The sequence below is a fragment of the Procambarus clarkii genome, chromosome 12 (genome assembly GCF_040958095.1).
Source record: "Procambarus clarkii isolate CNS0578487 chromosome 12, FALCON_Pclarkii_2.0, whole genome shotgun sequence".
Lineage (NCBI taxonomy): Eukaryota > Metazoa > Arthropoda > Malacostraca > Decapoda > Cambaridae > Procambarus > Procambarus clarkii.
Genome location: NC_091161.1, coordinates 37,285,022 through 37,303,916, shown reverse-complemented (window position 1 = coordinate 37,303,916; position 18,895 = coordinate 37,285,022). Strand labels below are relative to the sequence as shown.

Genomic DNA, 18,895 nt, shown 5'->3' with positions numbered 1-18,895 from the left:
ATATAAATAAAAAAAAAAAAAATATATATATATATATATATATATATATATATATATATATATATATATATATATATATATATATATATATATATATATATATATATATATATATATAATGCTATGCCTAGTAAATATATATTGTGGTCAGATGGATTTAATAAATTTACCATTCATTAATTACATGCCAAAATGAGTGGACAACATAGCATCAAAACATTAGAAGGTTTAAATTTCAAGATAAATTTAAACATTTTAAAACGAAATGGGTTTTATTATAACGAACAAGAAAATCTATGGAAATGTATAAAGTGTCGTTTGTCACTTACATTCAATATAAATAGTAATGCAATTGTATATCCAGAACATAATTGTACATTTATTTCACAAATTAAAACACCTATCAGAATGTTTAACAACATTTTTTTTTTGAAGTTTGAAAGTGCACGTCTAGACACATTTAACAATTGGAAATTTCCATGGATTTCCCCTCTAAATTTAGCTAGGGATGGATTTTTTTATCTTAAAAGAAACGATGCATGTGCATGTATTTTCTGTAATACAGTTATCAAGAACTGGCAAATAAATGATATTCCACATAATAAACATAGACAAAGAGTTCCTTATTGTCCATTTATCATGGGAAAACCCGTTGGTAATGTCCCTTTAGAGTTTTGTGAAGTTATTCTGCAATCCAATTTAGTCCTCTCATTGTCACCTCATTGTCCCAGTGTCGATCGAACATATGAAGATTGTAAAAATCGCCTGGAAAGTTTTAGCACATGGCCACTTACATTACCAAACTCAGAAGATCTAAGTTCAGCTGGATTCTTTTATACAGGTCTTAGTGATCATGTGAAATGTGCTTTTTGTAATCTTGGGCTATGGAATTTTGACATTTCTGACAAGCCTCTACTTCTTCATATTCAATGGAATCCGGAATGTAGCTTTCTGAAAAGTTTCATGGATTTATCCTCGAACAAGATTGAGATTACAATACGAAAATTTCGAGAGGTATCTGTAAATGATAAAAAAAATCTCATTCAATCTTTAATTGAAGGAATGAATACCATATGCCAAACCATTTTCCATGATAATATACCTCGAGATATTATACATAGTATTGTAAAAGAAACTATAGAAAAAAAAGAATTTGTAGTATTGTTTTCATATATTTTATTTCGGTATAAATGTCAGGAAAAACAATTTGGGAAAAAATTTTCCTCAAATATTAAAAGATATGGAAACTATGATTAGCTCATCACATGAAGAAATTATAAATTCAAGGTTTATTTCTGAAATAATAATGCCCATTACCACCAACAATAGCATCACCACCACAACATCCAACATTAAAAACCCACACGCATCCAATACAACCAGCACCTCACAAACAATAACCACCACAACCCAAACACCACCACCACCACCACCCTCCCCAAACCCCACCAACACAACAACCCCCACCACAACCCAAACAATAACCACCACCACCACCCTCCCAAAACCCAACCAACACAACAACCCAAACACCGCCACCACCACCCTCCCCAAACCCCACCACAACCTTTATAATCACCCACACCCACAATATACACCCTAATCTCACCACCACCCCAACAACCTTACCACACCACCACCACTCCCCTACTTCATTACTGAATATAACCCATGTTTCGTTAGAGTAAGTTTTTGTAAAGGGTTAAAAAAAAATATATAAATTATTATATAAACAGCATTCATTTTTAGATACAAAGTAGTCAGTATGTCATCTCAATATTGTAAAGAAACTGATTTTTATTACAAAAATGCACATCTTCCTCCCACTATAAATATGCCATTAATACAATTAAAAACAAACCAATTAAATTATGATAATAATGGTATTAATAATTTAACTAATTTAACTAATTTAACTAATAATTTAAAAACTAAAAAATCTTTAGGGCTTTTATATGTAGATGCCAGTCAATGTTATAGCACAAAAGAAAAAATTATATTAAAAAATGTAAAATATTAATGTTACATTCTCCATCATACTTTTATATTTCGTATCTTAATAATAAAAGTTATCGACATAAATGGAATGATAAAACGAAAATTTTTATTATTTTTGACAATTTGTCCCCCATGAGTCAAGCCGAATATGTTAATTTATATCAACATATGTTTGGTAATGGAAATACAATAGAGGGAGAGTATACACTTCCTCGTGGTCAACCCGAAAAAATTGATCAAAAGATTCCGATAATTACCCAAATTAGAGAGTTTATGGAAGAAACACATTGTTTTCATTTAGATTTTATACCAATTATTAAAAGATTTAAATTGGGGATAATTCATAATAACCAATATAATTTACCAATGATATCAGAGAAATGGATAGCACTGAATGGTAAAACCTATCAGTGTGATTATAGTATTTTAATTGAAACTGAAAATGCAAATAATTTAATTCAATTTACACACTCTCGGTCGTGATGTTTAAATTGGATACTTGGAACTTTAGGATGTATTTTCAACCTAAATGATAAGAAGACCAACAACCGTGCAATTAAGAATTATATGCATCATTTTCCTTTCAGTCATCACTGAGATGAAGAAAAAATTGCCTGTTATTTCCCACTTGAAGAAGCCCTAATACATATAAATAGCCATTGACTCAAAACACTAATACCCTTCAATAGTGAAACATTAATTAAAACTATAATTAAAAAAATAAAAGAAAATCGTTTTAAATACAATGGCACATTCTTATCTTTCAACAACAACAACGGCTTCAGGAGAGAATCATCAACAACTTCCTCAGTTACTACCTCAACCTTATGTTATGGATTTGAGAATAGCTAACAGAGTACATGAAGAATCTTATTGGAATCCAATACCAACCACATCAACAACTCCCGCAATTAATGAGAGACATGATAATAAGGAAATATCACAGGAAAAAATGAATGTCGTTAAGAAAAAAACAAATTGGCCCCTTTCTATTATGTATCTGTCTTTTTTGGTTGGTTTATTAGCCACCTTTTATCTTTTGGGAACAAATATCTCCAAATCATTAATGTCATTAGTAATTGCTATTATGGCTCTTTTATTAATTACATTTATCTTAACTTACCATCAATATCAATATAAATCAATTGTTTCTTATGCCCAAAAAATCGTTCCTCCAGCTAAACAGCTTATACATCTATTAAATTATTAAATTATAATTAAATTTCATAGTCATTTTATTATTTTTCTCCTATATAAAAAATAACAAAAAAGATATGTTCGGTAATAAAATATTCACATATTTTATACTTATTATAATTGTTATCTTATGTTTGTTTATTACAATAACATCTGTTATGAATGTATATGATAAAATACCATTTATGGATTCAGTTAAATCTGATGATCACATGAAATATGTTATGGGGTCACATCATGCCATAGCTGGGCTAATTGCAGTAATTCTCGTGATTTTTACAACGATTAATACATATAAAATTATAAACCATGAAGAAAGAGACCAAATTAATTTTGAAGCACAGTAAAATTAATAAAGTATTCGAAAAAAATTGTTGTAATGTATGACATTTACCAAGTCATAGAAACAGGTGCTTGCTTTATTTTTTTTAATACAAGTGTAATCAATAATGATCATAAAATTACATAAATTTTTTTTATTATAATCATAAAAACCTACAGTGTGTAAGTGTGTATGTGTGTGTGTGTGTGTGTGTGTTGTAAAAAGAAATATATTAAATTTGATATATACAAAATTCATATTCTATAATGTTAACAATTTCTAAGATCTAACTGTACATTTATTAATTGAAGGTGGTGGTATGCCTAATATAATAATAATAATAATAATAATAATTAAAAAAACTCTGGGAGAATGGTAATTCGAATGTAAGTTACAGTTATATATGTCGTGCCTGGTTGCCGGAACGTCGTATTTGGCCTGCTGTGCAAGGCCCGATTTGCCTGATGGGCCGAGTTTTCATGAATTTATATTTTTTTCAAATTTTTTTTCTTGTGAAGTGATGAATCTGTCCATTTCATTGTGTTTGGGTTGATTATTGGAAATTTGAGTTAAAACTAACATAGATATATGACCGAACCTAACCTAGCCCCTAACCTATCTTAACCTAACCTAATTAACTTGTGCATGGTGAAATGGACAGATTTATCACTTCATAGAGGAAAATTGGAAAAATATATAGATTCAGGGGAACTTGCCTCGTTGGGCAGGTCGGGCCTAGCATAGTGGTCCAGGTGTGGCTTTCTGACTGCTAGATGTAACATATGTCTATTATTTTTTTTTATAATATGCTAAACGAAACCTCTCAATGTTCAATAATTCTTAGCCATTTATTAAAAAAATTGTGGGAATATCAATTATGCGTTAGCAGCTGGAGTGCTGGTGGAGGTGGAGGTGGTGACAGTGTCACTGCTGGGTATGGGGTTTCCAGAGGAGGTGGCGTCCCTGGAATCACCACTTGTGGTCTCGTCGTTAGCAGCTGGAGTGCTGGTGGAGGTGGTGTAGGTGACAGTGGCACGTGCTGTTGGGAGGGTGGCACTGACATCTTCTGATTGTGGAGAGATGGTGTCGCTGTTTGTGGATTGGATTCTCATCCACATTAAAAATAAAATAATTAGTAAACATATACCAACAACAAATATATAAATGTTCATTTTTTTTTATAATAACCAAAACAAAAAAAATATTAGAGGGTAATTCATAAAAAAACAACAACTAAGTATTTTGGGTAATTGCCATATAGACCGTTTATTGGCCAACATTACATTACATTATTAATATAATTGAAAAGTTCTAATTATAATATAAATTACCATATACATCCTTGTGTTTTAGGTGGGGTATACAAATTTACATACTGATTAAATGACATTGAATCGCACAAATCTTGTGGTATATGATGTACATCATTAGGAGGTTCTATTTGGAAGTTGGGGATGGATGTATCTGCTTTTATAGTTTTATCAACAACTTGAAGATATTCAGAAGGATCTCGTATTTGTACTAAATAATTAGGTTGAAGAGTTATAATGTTGTTTCCCGGTGTTACTTCAAATTTCCTAAATACCCCAACACTGCGATTCATAATATTTTGCAAATGGGCAATGGTATTTTTTAATACTAACATCTCATTAGAACATAGGCTCTTGAGAGTAACAAAACCGATTTGATCTGAATATACTACATTAGGCGATGCTATTTCAAGAATATTTGTGCCATTTTCAGGATAGAATGAAAATATATCTATACCATTGGGTTTTTCACCTGCAAGATTATGATTGATATCGAGTATTTTTGAGGGAGACATTCCAATAGCAATATAAAAAATCGAATAATTAACATTATTCATATCAACAGGTTTATTCAGGTCATCATTAAACTCTGAAAAGTAATTTTTCAAATTGTCTATATTTGCTTTTAAATTCTTACGAAACATTTCCGAATCGTTAATATGTTTCTCCATAGCAATATCAGCGAGATCAGGAGAGGTGGTAATATTTAAGTCAGGAAAACTGTCTGGTTTAATAGGATCTTCAGGTTTGAGATTTGTATTAGGTGTCATGGTATGTGCTGTATTTACAAATCGTTTATGAGGTGAATATTTAGTACCATCTTTAAGTCCTCGTTTCAATTTTTCACAGGCTGTAGTTGATTTAGGTTCAGTACTGTCAGTAAACACTGCCTTCCCTTTATTATTAATGATGAGAATATTATGTGGAGTAGTGATACACTCATTATTGAGTGGAGGGTATTTTTTAAGATCTTCCGGATTATTCGAGAGGGCAATCGCTATGGCTAGAAAATCATGTATTCGATGTGTGGACAAGGGTTCATAACAAGCAAAATTGGTTCGATTCAAATATAATCTACTTCCATCATTATCTGTTATAGTTTTCACTTGTAAACGTCGCTGTGATTGAATTAGTTGAGAATAATATATGTTTAAAACTGAATTTACATCAAAGATTTTTAGTAAAACTAAATTTTCTTCACCTTTAGCTGCTTTAGCAAATTTAGGAGGTGGAGAAGTTATTAATTTATTCTTGTCAGCTGGTGTATGCTCACCTTTGTAATAACCATTATCAAGAGAAGCAGGGAGAGCCTTCATAAACTTTTCATAAAATTGTTATTGGTCTTTAATGTTATTATTATCGCAAGGAACAGTTTCCTCTGTATCAACCCAAATTACTTTAACCCCCTGGATCTATGAGATTAGATAACATAGCTAACATCTGTAAAAAGATTTTTGAATCAGGGATTAGAATATTACCTGGATGAAAAGATATATTCATAGCATTTTGCATGTTAGGATAGACTTTTTGATTAACATTATAACTTGTTAAGACATGAGCCATTGGTCCTAAATTATAAGTTTTGTGAGGCCCAGTTTTGTTGGAACAAGATGAGTCTTTAAAATCTTTCACCACGTCTGTTGATAACAAACCCATTTTTAGATATAAACAGGGTGGACATATAGCAGACAAACTTTTATAAATATTATGTACTGGTTTTTCCCGTGCTTTTCTATACAAATCTTCAATTTGTTGTAAATGATAATCTTTTTCTTCATATTTTAGGTCAGGAAATAGAGCGTGAATACAAACACATTTAGAAGAATTACCTATCATATTTAACTGTTGACCCAAAGCTTTTATGAAAGAAGCACGTTGGTTAGGGTCACTGATATATCTAGTCATATCTTGAATTTTGGAAAGAACTTCAGATATTTCTGGATTAACTTTTGGATTGGCCATTATTGATGTTATAGATGAATTCGGAGTTAGACCAACTACTGATTGTTGTGTTATGGTGTTTGTTTGTTGGTTTTGTGTTGGTGGTGGGTTTGATTGTGGGTTTGATGGTGGGTTTGGTGATTGAACAGGATTGGTTCTATTTGGAATCCCTACAGGACTACTCATATTTTCATTTATTTTTTATTATAAACTAAAATAAAAAGGTAAATAAATGTCTTCATCTTTACCTCAATCACCGACATCATCACTTTCAATAAAAAATCCCATAGTTAATTCCGATGTCATTAATATCATTTCTAAAATTAATGATGATTCAACCCAACATAATTTAATTAGAACGATGATTAGAGAACAAATAAATATGATAGGTTCTCAATGTATTTGTAAACATGCAATTTTACCTAATGTAAAAACAGTAGATAAAGATTATTATTTACTTCAACTTGAACAACTCTATCTGAAAGCCCAAGAAAAATTGTCCAAATCCAATACTTATATAAGTTTATCTGCCATATGCCAACCATGTTTGTATGTGAAAATGGGTTTAATCTTTCGGGAAACTTTAAATGATTTTCATTATAATGAAATGTGTCATAATAACATTGGAATACACACCTATAATTTAGGATATTTCTGGCATGCCCTATCTAGTTTTGGTATTAATTACAAAATTTATCCCCAAATTAAACAAACACAGAACATATCTTTCTTCCCTGGTAATGTTATCTTACCCAATCCAAACATTTTGTTACAAATTTTAGCTATGCCATCAAATCTCATAGATCAAAATATTGAAATTGTTTGGGTTAACACTAAAGAAATAATAGGCGAAATAAATGAAATAAATGTTGACGATTCAACTGAAATTGATACAAAATTTGTAGAAAGTCTCCCATATCCTTTGGAAAACGGTTACTATAAACGTCCATTAAAAAACGAACGATGGAATGACAATGAAAAGGGAATAAGCGCTCCTCCTTCTTCACGATTTATTAAAGTTAAAAAAAATGATGATTTTAATTCATTGGATTTAAAAATCTTTGATATTAACAATATCATGAGTATTTATTATGCTCAGTTAATTAAATCTCAGCAACGGCTCTTACAAATAAGAAATAATCGATTGTCATACTGTGAACCATTATCGACACATAGGACTCATGATTATATAGCTATAGCAATTGCTCTTTCTGACTCCCTCGATGATCTTAAAGAATTACCGCCTCTATATGGTCGATGTATCTTCACGATGCATAACATTCTTATTGTTAACAGACAAGGAAGAGCTATTTTTACTACAACTACTGCCAGAAATCAAACCACTGAATGAATACAGTTAAAACGAGCTCTTAAACCTAAAATATCCACCCAAACCAGTTCACCCAATGTATTACAACAGCTCAAAAATCCTGTTAGACCTATAGATATTCATCCTCCTTCTTTCATACATGAGACCAAATTTTCTTATCTGTCTCATATTGTAACTGAGAAACCTATGGTTAAAACGTATCAAAGTCATTTAACTTCAAATACTGATAATTTAAAACAGTATTTCAATACATTTATTGATGATCTAAATGTGGATGTGGTAAATAACATTAATGATATTTCCATTCTCGATATTGCAATGGGAATGTACCCTAGTAAAATATTAGATATTAACTTGAAAACGGAAAAAAATTCAAATATTGATATTTCCACTGACGAATCCAATGGAGAATGTATGATGAGGATATTAGAAACCACCCCTCCTAATACTGCTTATTCATCTCATATAGGATTCATTTCCCTTACAAATATGTGCAGTAATGAAAAATTAGTTTTAAAGAATATGGCAACATTTTTACCAAATATATTAGCTCGAGATACTGGCACAAACTTCATTTCTAAAAATTCTCTAGGGAATATTACCCATAATGTAAATTTTTTGCCTGAAATGAAAGATTACAACGAGTTTATTGAGTCCATAAAACAACCAAATTAACAAAGTAAAATAAAATAAAAAAAATGACTTGAAAATCAATCTTTGATATTATTAATCTTAATGATGCCCTTAAAAAAAAATATTTAAAAAAGCTTTTCAAATTTATTTAGACTTTGAAAAATCTATTCTAAAAACACTCTTTGTAAATGAAATTAAAATTATACCCGAAAATGAAAATAGTCCAGAGAGACTAAACCCATTTCCTTTGATAATATTTTCAACGCTGTTCAAATTAGCATTACAAGAAGATGGGAAAAATTATATAAAAGAATTTAAACCGAAAGAAAATCTTCAAAAATTAAATGAATTCTTTAAAAATACCAATAATATTGACCAAATAGTAGGTTCATCCCTCATTAACGATCTACTAACCAACCTTATACATTGTGCAATCAATGAACTTGAAAACTAAAATATGGATGGACCCAATCTCATGGACAGCATTTTTGGTGTATATAAATTATTTGAACAGTTTCTATTTGCCCTTGAACGTAGTCATCTTTATACACCATTTTCAATCCACACTCAATTGATTTACCTTTGTTTTCTGTTATGCAAACGCATGAATGAACTCATAAAAAGTTGTGTAAATATGAATACAATCTCTAATTCAAAAATAAATGAAATTCAAAACACATTTCAAAATAATTTAAACCAATTGGAAAACAATAATAAATTTTGTATACAACAGTTACATGAACATTATCAATGGCAACTAAAAAACTCTCAAGAAATTTATAAAAACAACATTGAAGAAATTTACAGAAAAACAGAGGAAAGTAAAAATGAATTATGGAAAAGGGTTAACCTTTCAACTATTGACACTATACATGAACAAGAATTAATGTTAAATAACCAACTTGAATTAATAGAAAAAATCATATCCGAAATAAAAACGTATGGAATGGATGATGATGATGAATTAACACAAGATGACCAACGATCATTGAGTCCTAGGGATACAAACCAATCGCTCTTTGACCATTCCAATGTCAGCTGAACACGATATTGTTGCTTCTCCAGCCTGGATTTTGCCTTAGAAGCTTTCAGGCATAATCCCACGAGTACCTACTTAATCAAACTTATAGAAATATAAAATAAATATTAATAGTACCACCATCATTAAGTTGAAGTTTGTATCCATATAAGGGGATGGCATTGTCTACTTCATATCATATTACTATTTTCTACCTTGTTTCTATTTATCAATGATAACTGATCGTTTTCAAGCATAATATAGTAGTCACTGTTTATACTTCTTTTGTTTTGTATAGTCGGAGTTGCTACTATCCCAAAGATTTCTCTTTCACAGAAACATATTAAGGATAAGAGAGCTGTGTCCCCATATGATGGGTACTGGTCTAATTTTCCTGGTGTGGATGAATCTGTTCCATTATTATTATTATTATTATTATGAATATGAATAAATTATTATATGTTTTGCCGTTTAAGCCTTTAGAACGAATGAACATATCAATATAATTTATTTGATGAGGGGGTATAGTGAAGCCCCAAATTCTTTCACCACGTCATATATGGTATAAGGTTTGATAGATATCAGTCGACTGTATTGCTGTTTGACTATTCCATCATCATAATTTGTCCTATAACTCTTTCTTTTCCTTCCCAAAGCATTATAAACAGCCCAATTATCTATCAGTATGGCTCTCATATCTGAATATTTAGGGCATTTATTGACAATATATTTATATGTCTTACTAACACCATATTTATTTTTAGATAAAACACAGTCATAATACGTTAAAATATGTGTAAAATATTGACACATGTTCAATAAAGTTAAAACATTTTGAATATATGATCGTTTTCCTGCTGTCCATAAAATAAGAATATTGTGTTTGTTGGTGGCTTTCATATAATCTAACATCTCATATAAAAATGGCCGTGTATATACTGACAGAAAACTATCTGACAAATTCAGTTGTAAATGTTGTTGTTCATCATATATGGCTAATGTATTATCGAAATCAAAAACAAGAAGAGCCGGTGCTCTTTTTTCCTCGTTAAGATATCGTACATATTTATAAAAAAAACATATCTTGAGTAAAATCTTCAGTATCTAACATTTGTTTACTGTTAAAATAATTATTAATATTGACATCATTATTATTATTATTGTCATCATTGTTTATTGGCGACAATATATCAGTAGTAATTGTAGATGTTGTAGTGGATGTAGTTGTTGATGTTGTTGTTGTTGTTGTTGACGTAGTGTCACTAGTTGTAATAATTGCATTAGTATCATTAGTTATATCAGAAGGAAAATATGATAAAAGTGGCTTTGTAGTCATATTCCACGACATTGCTTTCTTATTTTTTAAAAATTAATTAAATTGTTTTTTATTGATCTTTGAACGTAACAATTGGTAACATGGGATGCCCGAATAATGTGGAAGGAACATGTTTTATTACTTCTTCAATGAAATGTTTGTTAGAGTGTCGCATTTTCTCAGTGGGAAGTATATTTTTATCAAGTAAACATTTTAAATGAATCATTTTTTTTTTTTTGAGATATATACAAGAGTTGTTACATTCTTGTACAGCCACTAGTACGCGTAGCGTTTCGGGAAGGTCCCTGGAATACAATCCCCTGCCGTGGAGAATCGTTTTTTCATCCAAGTACACATTTTACTGTTGCGTTAAACAGAGGCTACAGTTAAGGATTTACGCCCAGTAAATCCTCCCCGGCCAGGATACGAACCCATGACATTAAACTCGCGGAACGCCAGGCGAGTGTCTTACCACTACACCACGGAGACTGTTAAAATCATGGCATGAACGATAATAACACAGACGTTAAGAGCTGACATTCCCATTCCATTTAGACTAGTGTTGAACATTTCTCCATTAGACATATTTACAAATGTATTATATAAAATACGATGGGAACCTAACACCTTATATCGTTTATCAGCTCCAGGCATAACCAAACTATAAGCATCTAGGCCACTTACAAGAGACCGATCATTATCCTTGTTTATATAATTTTTATCATCATCTGTTTTTTTTATATATGTTTATTAATTCAATTATTGAATAAAAAATATACACATTATTAGTAGTATTGTCCAAATAAAGATTAATATACTCACAATCTTGAGGATAGAGGAGTATACCATTTTGATCTCTATCACCTTCTAACGCCAAATTCAAAATTTCCTTATTTACTTCTAATACATTTTCCTTATAGTCGATAAAAAGATAATTTAGTGGGGGTGATCTTAAATTTTTTTGAATTTCAAACCAACCCTCAAACAAATATTGATCAGCAGCTCCAAACAAATTTTCATTTGTTCTAGACATAAGTTGCTGAGCCACATGTCCCATAAATCTAATCCAGTTATGATAAACTTTATTTATAATAAATTGAGAACTTTCATGTGTATAAAATTAAAGCTGTTATTGGTTCAGCTTTAATGATGTTACTCTTACCTAAACACTCCTCAATATACTGTAAACGTCTTTCAACTCTAGCTATTCGCGTTCTTTCCTCTAAATCATAATCATCAATATAAACATCCCTATTAAAGTGATTTTTCTCGTTTTTAATGTGACCATCTCGGTTTACACGATATGCGTCACTAGAGGGTAAGAGTCCACCTGCTGTTTTGACAAATGGTATGCAGTGTCGTCGTTGTTGTTGTTGAGATTTTCTTCTATTTTGTTCACTTTTTCTTTCATTAGTTGTTCTTGGTGTTGGTGTTGGTTTAGATTCTGTTGCTGTTGTTGCAGCTGTTTGTTTTTTTCTAATTTTATTATTAGATTCTTCATTTTCACTGGGGCTGTAAATTCCTCCTTTTGATGGGAAATAGGCCATTGAGACAAAATTTTCAATTTTTTCTTTTTCCTCTTTCTCTTTTTTTTTTAAAGAGGTTATTATTATTATTATTATTCATTTTTTACTATAAAGAAAACCTTAAGAGTGAAAATAATATCTAGGAATAAATTAAAATTCAAAAGGAGTGGTATCACGTGATATTTTGCACATACATCAGGAGACAGCAATGTACAGTATTATGACAATGAGATACTAAACCCATTTAGTTAAAAGTGATGAGGGTTTTATATCAGGTCTTTTGGTTATATATTTTTTTATTAGTGATAAAATATTTTACAAGTTTATATGAGCCTGTTTCCAACACAAGATATAAATATTATTTTTAAAATTATTTCAGAACTACAACAGAAGGTGTTCACCTGCTGAAACCTCATGCGTGTACTGAGGTAAGTACAATTCAACCCTTCCTCCTCCTCCTCCTTCTGCTAGCATCAGGTCAGCACAGGTGGTGTAAGAGCAGCATGATTGAAGGTGTTGGTCTATGGAGCGCCGCTGCTCTGTGATAACTCAAGGAGGTGACAGTCTTTACTGAGCCTCCATTCTCTGCCTCGAGAGTGCTGGTCTTTGCTGAGCCTCCATTCTTTGCCTCGGGAGTGCTGGTCTTTACTGCGCCTCCATTCTCTGCCTCGGGAGTGCTGGTCTTTACTGCGCCTCCATTCTCTGCCTCGGGAGTGCTGGTCTTTACTGCACCTCCATTCTCTGCCTCGGGAGTGCTGGTCTTTGCTGCGTCTGCTGCGCTGTCGCTCTGTACCTCGGGAGTGTTGGTCTTTGCTGCGCCTGCTGTGCTGTCGCTCTGTGCCTCGGGAGTGTTGGTCTTTGCATAACCGATGCTCTGTGCCTCGGGAGTGTTGGTCTTTGCTGCACCGATGCTCTGTGCCTCGGGAGTGCTGCTCTTTGCTGCGCCTGCTGCACCTGCACCGGTGCTCTGTGCCTCGGGAGTGCTGGTCTTTGCTGCGCCTGCTGCACCTGCACCGGTGCTCTGTTGCCCTGGGAGCAGCAGTTCTTGGGTCGCTACTCAGTTTTTGTTTGGGGATAAATTTCTGCGCAGCTGTTCTGTGCCTTGTGGTGTTCGTCTGGAGCCGCGACTCTGTACCTTGGGGCGCTGTTCCTGCTGCACTGTTCTGTGCCTCGGTGTGCTGTTCCCCCTCGAATTGTAATCTCATATCAAATCGTACCACATTTACCTTATAAGATAAACCAAAAAAAAAGGAACATCATTTATTATATTGTATTCACAACATAGTTTTACATAACATATTGGATAAAATATGATAAACTTGAATAGTCATCCTTTGACTGAAGAAGACAAATCACAATCTTATGAAAATTTGTAATGAGGAGTCTCAGATGATGATATAGAGTTAAAATAACGTATGTGGTAGATATAACAGTATTATCTTATCACTCAAATCGCCATCTATTTGTGGGACTATTTTTTTTTTTTTTACCTCATCCATGACTAGAAGTTCCCGTTCCCCCCATTTGTAGAAAAGTTTCTGTTCCAGCACTGAAACTCTGAGTGTCCATAAAGATTAATGATATCTGTTGAAATGAAAAACTATATGTTTTAATAATACTTTTTACACTTTTATATATATATAGTATATATATACAAGCTCCAAGCGAGGCCTCTTCCCTACACAGTGGAGAACTAATATAAAGAATATAAGGTTGTGGGTTGTCTTATACATCATACATGGCCATGTAGCCAATAATTTTCAATTTTATAATTTTATTCTATTTGACTTTTGGGAAATTCAAGTTATTGTGGATGAGGAAAAAGAGAGAGAGAGAGAGAGAGAGAGAGAGAGAGAGAGAGAGAGAGAGAGAGAGAGAGAGAGAGAGAGAGAGAGAGAGAGAGAGAGAGAGAGAGAGAGAGAGAGAGAGAGAGAGAGAGAGCGAGAGAGCGAGAGAGAGAGAGAGGGAGAGAGAGAGAGAGAGAGAGAGAGAGAGAGAGAGAGAGAGAGAGAGAGAGAGAGAGAGAGAGAGAGAGAGAGAGAGAGAGAGAGAGAGAGAGAGAGAGAGAGAGAGAGAGAGGCTTTATACAACTGCAGGTACAATGATATATTTTTATCTATCCACCAGCTCTCCTGACAAATGGTGCAACTACTTCACTGGCATATTTACTCATAAATGTTGTTATTTTGTCGCTCAAGTCCTCCATATTTTTGTCTTTGCAATACAAAGCCATCTGTCCACCAAAAGCATATAGTGCAATTATCCTGCCCCAAGTAATACCCATCTTTTCACCTTCAAATAGTTCATTGACAACTCCAACAAATGTCACATATCCAGTGTCGTGAGTAATGTCCAATTTTTTAAATATTCCCTTAAATTGTTTTTCGTGACTGTGCACCATCGTCTTGATACATCTGAGGAGTGTTTCTTCAACTTTATCATTAGTTGTCGCCTTTGTCTTCTCCATCAGTGAAAACACAATATACTTGGCTAAACTCTCCGCCTTATTCTCCACGCTCTCTCCTTTCAGTGAAACTTCACCAATATTAGCTTCATTCTGGTTACATCTTTCTACATTAGGCTCCTGTGTGTGATTACCTCTAATCATGGACAATGATTAGAGGTAATCACACTCTCTCTCTCTCTCTCTCTCTCTATATATATATATATATATATATATATATATATATATATATATATATATATATATATATATATATATATATATATATATATATATATATATTCAGAGATACATTTACCAAAAAAAAAAAAAAAAAAAAATTTGTCAAATTTTTTCCATAAATTACAACATAAACAAATAATGATTACCCGAAAAATAGTGTACCTGTCTGTGGGAGGTAGTAACGTAGTAACAGCAAAAAATAGAAGAACCATTGACATGCGTAGAAGTGACTGGCACTATATTATTAACTTCCATCCAGTCAGCTGCTTCCAGCTGCAGTGATGTCAACAGATGGGAGCAGACAGTAGAGAATCCACCATTTGTATCAGGAGAAGGATTATGGGGAAATGTATTTTCTCTGTTTATTACTTCAGCCAACAACATATCCTTCAACATCGATCTTAACAGACGTCTGGAATACACCATCATACAGAGTCTCTCGACACCAACCAAAAATTGGGGTATCAGGAAAATAAACATGACACACGGTGGACACAAAATTAAATTCCCAGCTGTGTTGTTTCACAGTCGGTGTTTGGGCGTGGAGGACTGTTACAATGTCCAAACTATCAAAATGGTGTTTATCATATTCCCCATTTTGATAACATCACTACTATCTGGAGACTGGTGGTGAGGTATTGGAGGAAAGACCAATACCATAGTCTCAAAGTATTGTTAGAGACCCAAACAATTTTATAAACTACAGTCGAACACTATGGTAGTAACTCCCCAGCTTCTACATTCGAAGGACTATATAGCTCTATTTTTGCTGCATATGGTAAAAATATTTCATACTATTATAGTTGCACTTGAGCTTTAGCAGATTCCAATTCTTTAGTAGATATATTACTATAAATTTATTAATTTGTACTAAAAAATATATACAGTACATGGTTTAACTGCACAATGCATCCTGTAATTCAAATTATTCTTTTATTTATTTATAAAACCTACTGACAATGAAGAAAATTTTACTTTCCATGTCTACAAATTTAACAATCAAAACCAACTAAATTTTAACAACTATTTTTTTTTTTTTTTGAGGATGATGATGATGATGATGATGATAATGATGATGATGATGATGATGATGATGATAATGATAATGATGAGGAGGAGACTGACAAAGTCAATGGGGTTTGAGGTTCTTCAGATAATATTGGGAATGATTGTTTTATAGTTTGTATAACCAAATATTTTATTCGCTCTGCAGAAAGTTCTTCCTCCTTTTTCTTTTTCTTTTTCTCTTCCTTCTTCTTCTTTTCTTCCTTCTTTTTTTTCTTTTCTTCCTTCTTTTTCTTTTTCCTTTCTTCCTTTTTCCGCTTCCTTGTTATTTTCTCAGCTTTGTTTGAAAGAGATAATAAACCCAAAGTGGATGATGGATTTCCAGATGTGGATCCTGCTCCTGAGATAGATGGTGACACTGTTGGTGGCAATGAATGTACATGCTTTAAATTTACATCAGCTTGTACCGGAGGTACATTGTAGCATGTATTTGTATTTGAAAGCTGTTGATCTTTAGATACCAATAATTGTTGTTGTTGTTGTTGATTAACATATACATCTTCATTCAAACATGAACTTGATATTGTATTTAGAGATAAACCCAAAGTGGGTAATGGATTTCCTGCTCCTGAGGTAGATGGTGACACTGTTGGATCAAGAAATGTCAATGAATGTTCATGATATAAATTTACATCATCTACCGGAGGTGCATTGTAACAGGTATTTGAAAGCTGTTGATCTTCGTGTACCAATAATTGATGTTGTTGATTAACATATGCATCTTCATTCAAACCTGAACTTGATATTGTATTTTCAGGAAACGACACCATTAGTTGTTGATAATCATTATTAATTGATTCACCTGTTTTACAATATGTTTCAATTATATAAGTCAGATCTGTTTCTTTTTCTTCTTCAATTTGCATGTTAGGTTGATGATAATTACACTTCAAATTGGCTGCTGGTAAATTGGTGGTTTCTGATATTAGTTGATAATTTGAGCTTGAAGTAGATGGCAAATAAATGTTGTTGTTTTTTACTCCTCCTCTTGTGGGGTTAGTTTCTGAGGAAAAGAGGACATCCATCAAATCAGGAAATTGATCAAAAAGATATTCTTCTCTACGTTGTTGCTGTTGTTGTTGTTGTTGTTGTTGTTGAACATGATGAACTCCATTTTCCTGAGTTTTGTTTGCAATTTTTTTAAATGTTGTTGTATTCTTCTTCACCTTAATTTCCAAAACTGATTCTTCATCATCAGATTCCAAAGCAGCAGGAGCAGCAACAGCAGTGGCAACGATGGTGGTCAGGGTAGTACTAGTAGTAGTGGTGGTGGTGGTGTTAGTAGTAGTAGTAGTAGATTTATCTAAATCTTTGTCAATGACCCTAATTCTTCCTTATTGCCTGTATCATGCTCATTATTATCTTCTTTACTGTAAACACTACTACCATCATCATCATTATTATTACTACTACTACTACTACTACTACTACTACTACTACCACCACCACCACCACCACCACTACTACTGTTACTGTTACTGCTGCTGCCTCTTCTGCTGCTGTCTCTTCTGCTGCTGCTGCTGCCTCTTCTGATGCTGATGCCTCTTCTGTTGCCACTTCTACTTCTGCTATTATTACTACTGCTGCTGCTGCTGTTGCTGCTGTTACTGCTGTTACTGTTTCTTCTTTTTCTATCATCTTCATTATCCTTATCATCATTATCATTATTTGTCTCCAGGAATAATAATGATGTAGTTGCTGATTCAGTAATGTTAGTAGTAGTTTTAGCCTCGTGTTTTTTTTTTTATTTCCTCTCCTGATACAACTTGATATGATGATGATGGGCTTGTTGGATTTTTTTTTCTAATCTTTATGACTGAGGGAACAAGAATATTTTCTTGTTCTTCTTTTTTGAATAAATTCCTGATTTGCATACCTAAAAAGTAGTCTTCTAAAACTTCCCGTTTATCTTGATGTATAAAACCAGATGAAATTTTTTTTTGTAGGATAATTCTAGATAATCTATTCTTATCTATATCACAATTCTTATACTGAAATTGTCTCTCAATTATGTAATTTAAACTTTCCAGTATTATTTTAAAAGATTCTGTCAAATTCATATTCTTTGGAGAACATTTGGGTTTCACTTCATTCTTATGTAACTCGATTATCTTCAGTATATCATCTCTATACTTTGGAAGTGGGAATTTTACTTCACAGCAGTTACATTCCATAATTGGAATGATTTCATTCTTCAATCTAAACCCTTCATATATGAAAATTTGTTTATTTCTTGATATTTGAGTCTTTAAATTTTCATACTTGTTTTTAAATAAAAAGACTGACTCTTCAAAAGATTTATCATCATCATCATTATCATTATCATCATCATCATCATTATGCTTATGCTTTTTTTTCATTGCCTTTATTATATATCATATTTCATTAATTTTATTTAATGTAGTTGGATATACTACAAATGGTGCTCTCTTACACTCATGATCTATTATTTTCTGGAATGATATAAATATGGCATTACATTTTATACAAATGTAACAACCATTGTTATTATCCATGTAAGAAAATGTGGATAATTTTTCCAACTGATCATTAA

The 18,895-nt window shown here is 32.4% G+C and overlaps 1 protein-coding gene across 1 annotated transcript; it reads right to left on the bottom strand.

Annotated features, from left to right (window-relative positions):
• Positions 1 to 4,392: 4,392 nt before the first annotated feature.
• Positions 4,393 to 17,985, bottom strand: LOC138364012 (serine-rich adhesin for platelets-like). The gene is made up of 7 exons (XM_069323454.1): positions 17,815 to 17,985; positions 16,737 to 17,459; positions 13,726 to 13,816; positions 13,384 to 13,619; positions 6,029 to 6,146; positions 5,285 to 5,416; positions 4,393 to 4,556 (listed from the first exon to the last, which is right to left on the bottom strand). The coding sequence occupies exons 1-7, from the start codon at positions 17,983 to 17,985 to the stop codon at positions 4,393 to 4,395; spliced, it is 1,635 nt and encodes a 544-aa protein (XP_069179555.1).
• Positions 17,986 to 18,895: the final 910 nt, after the last annotated feature.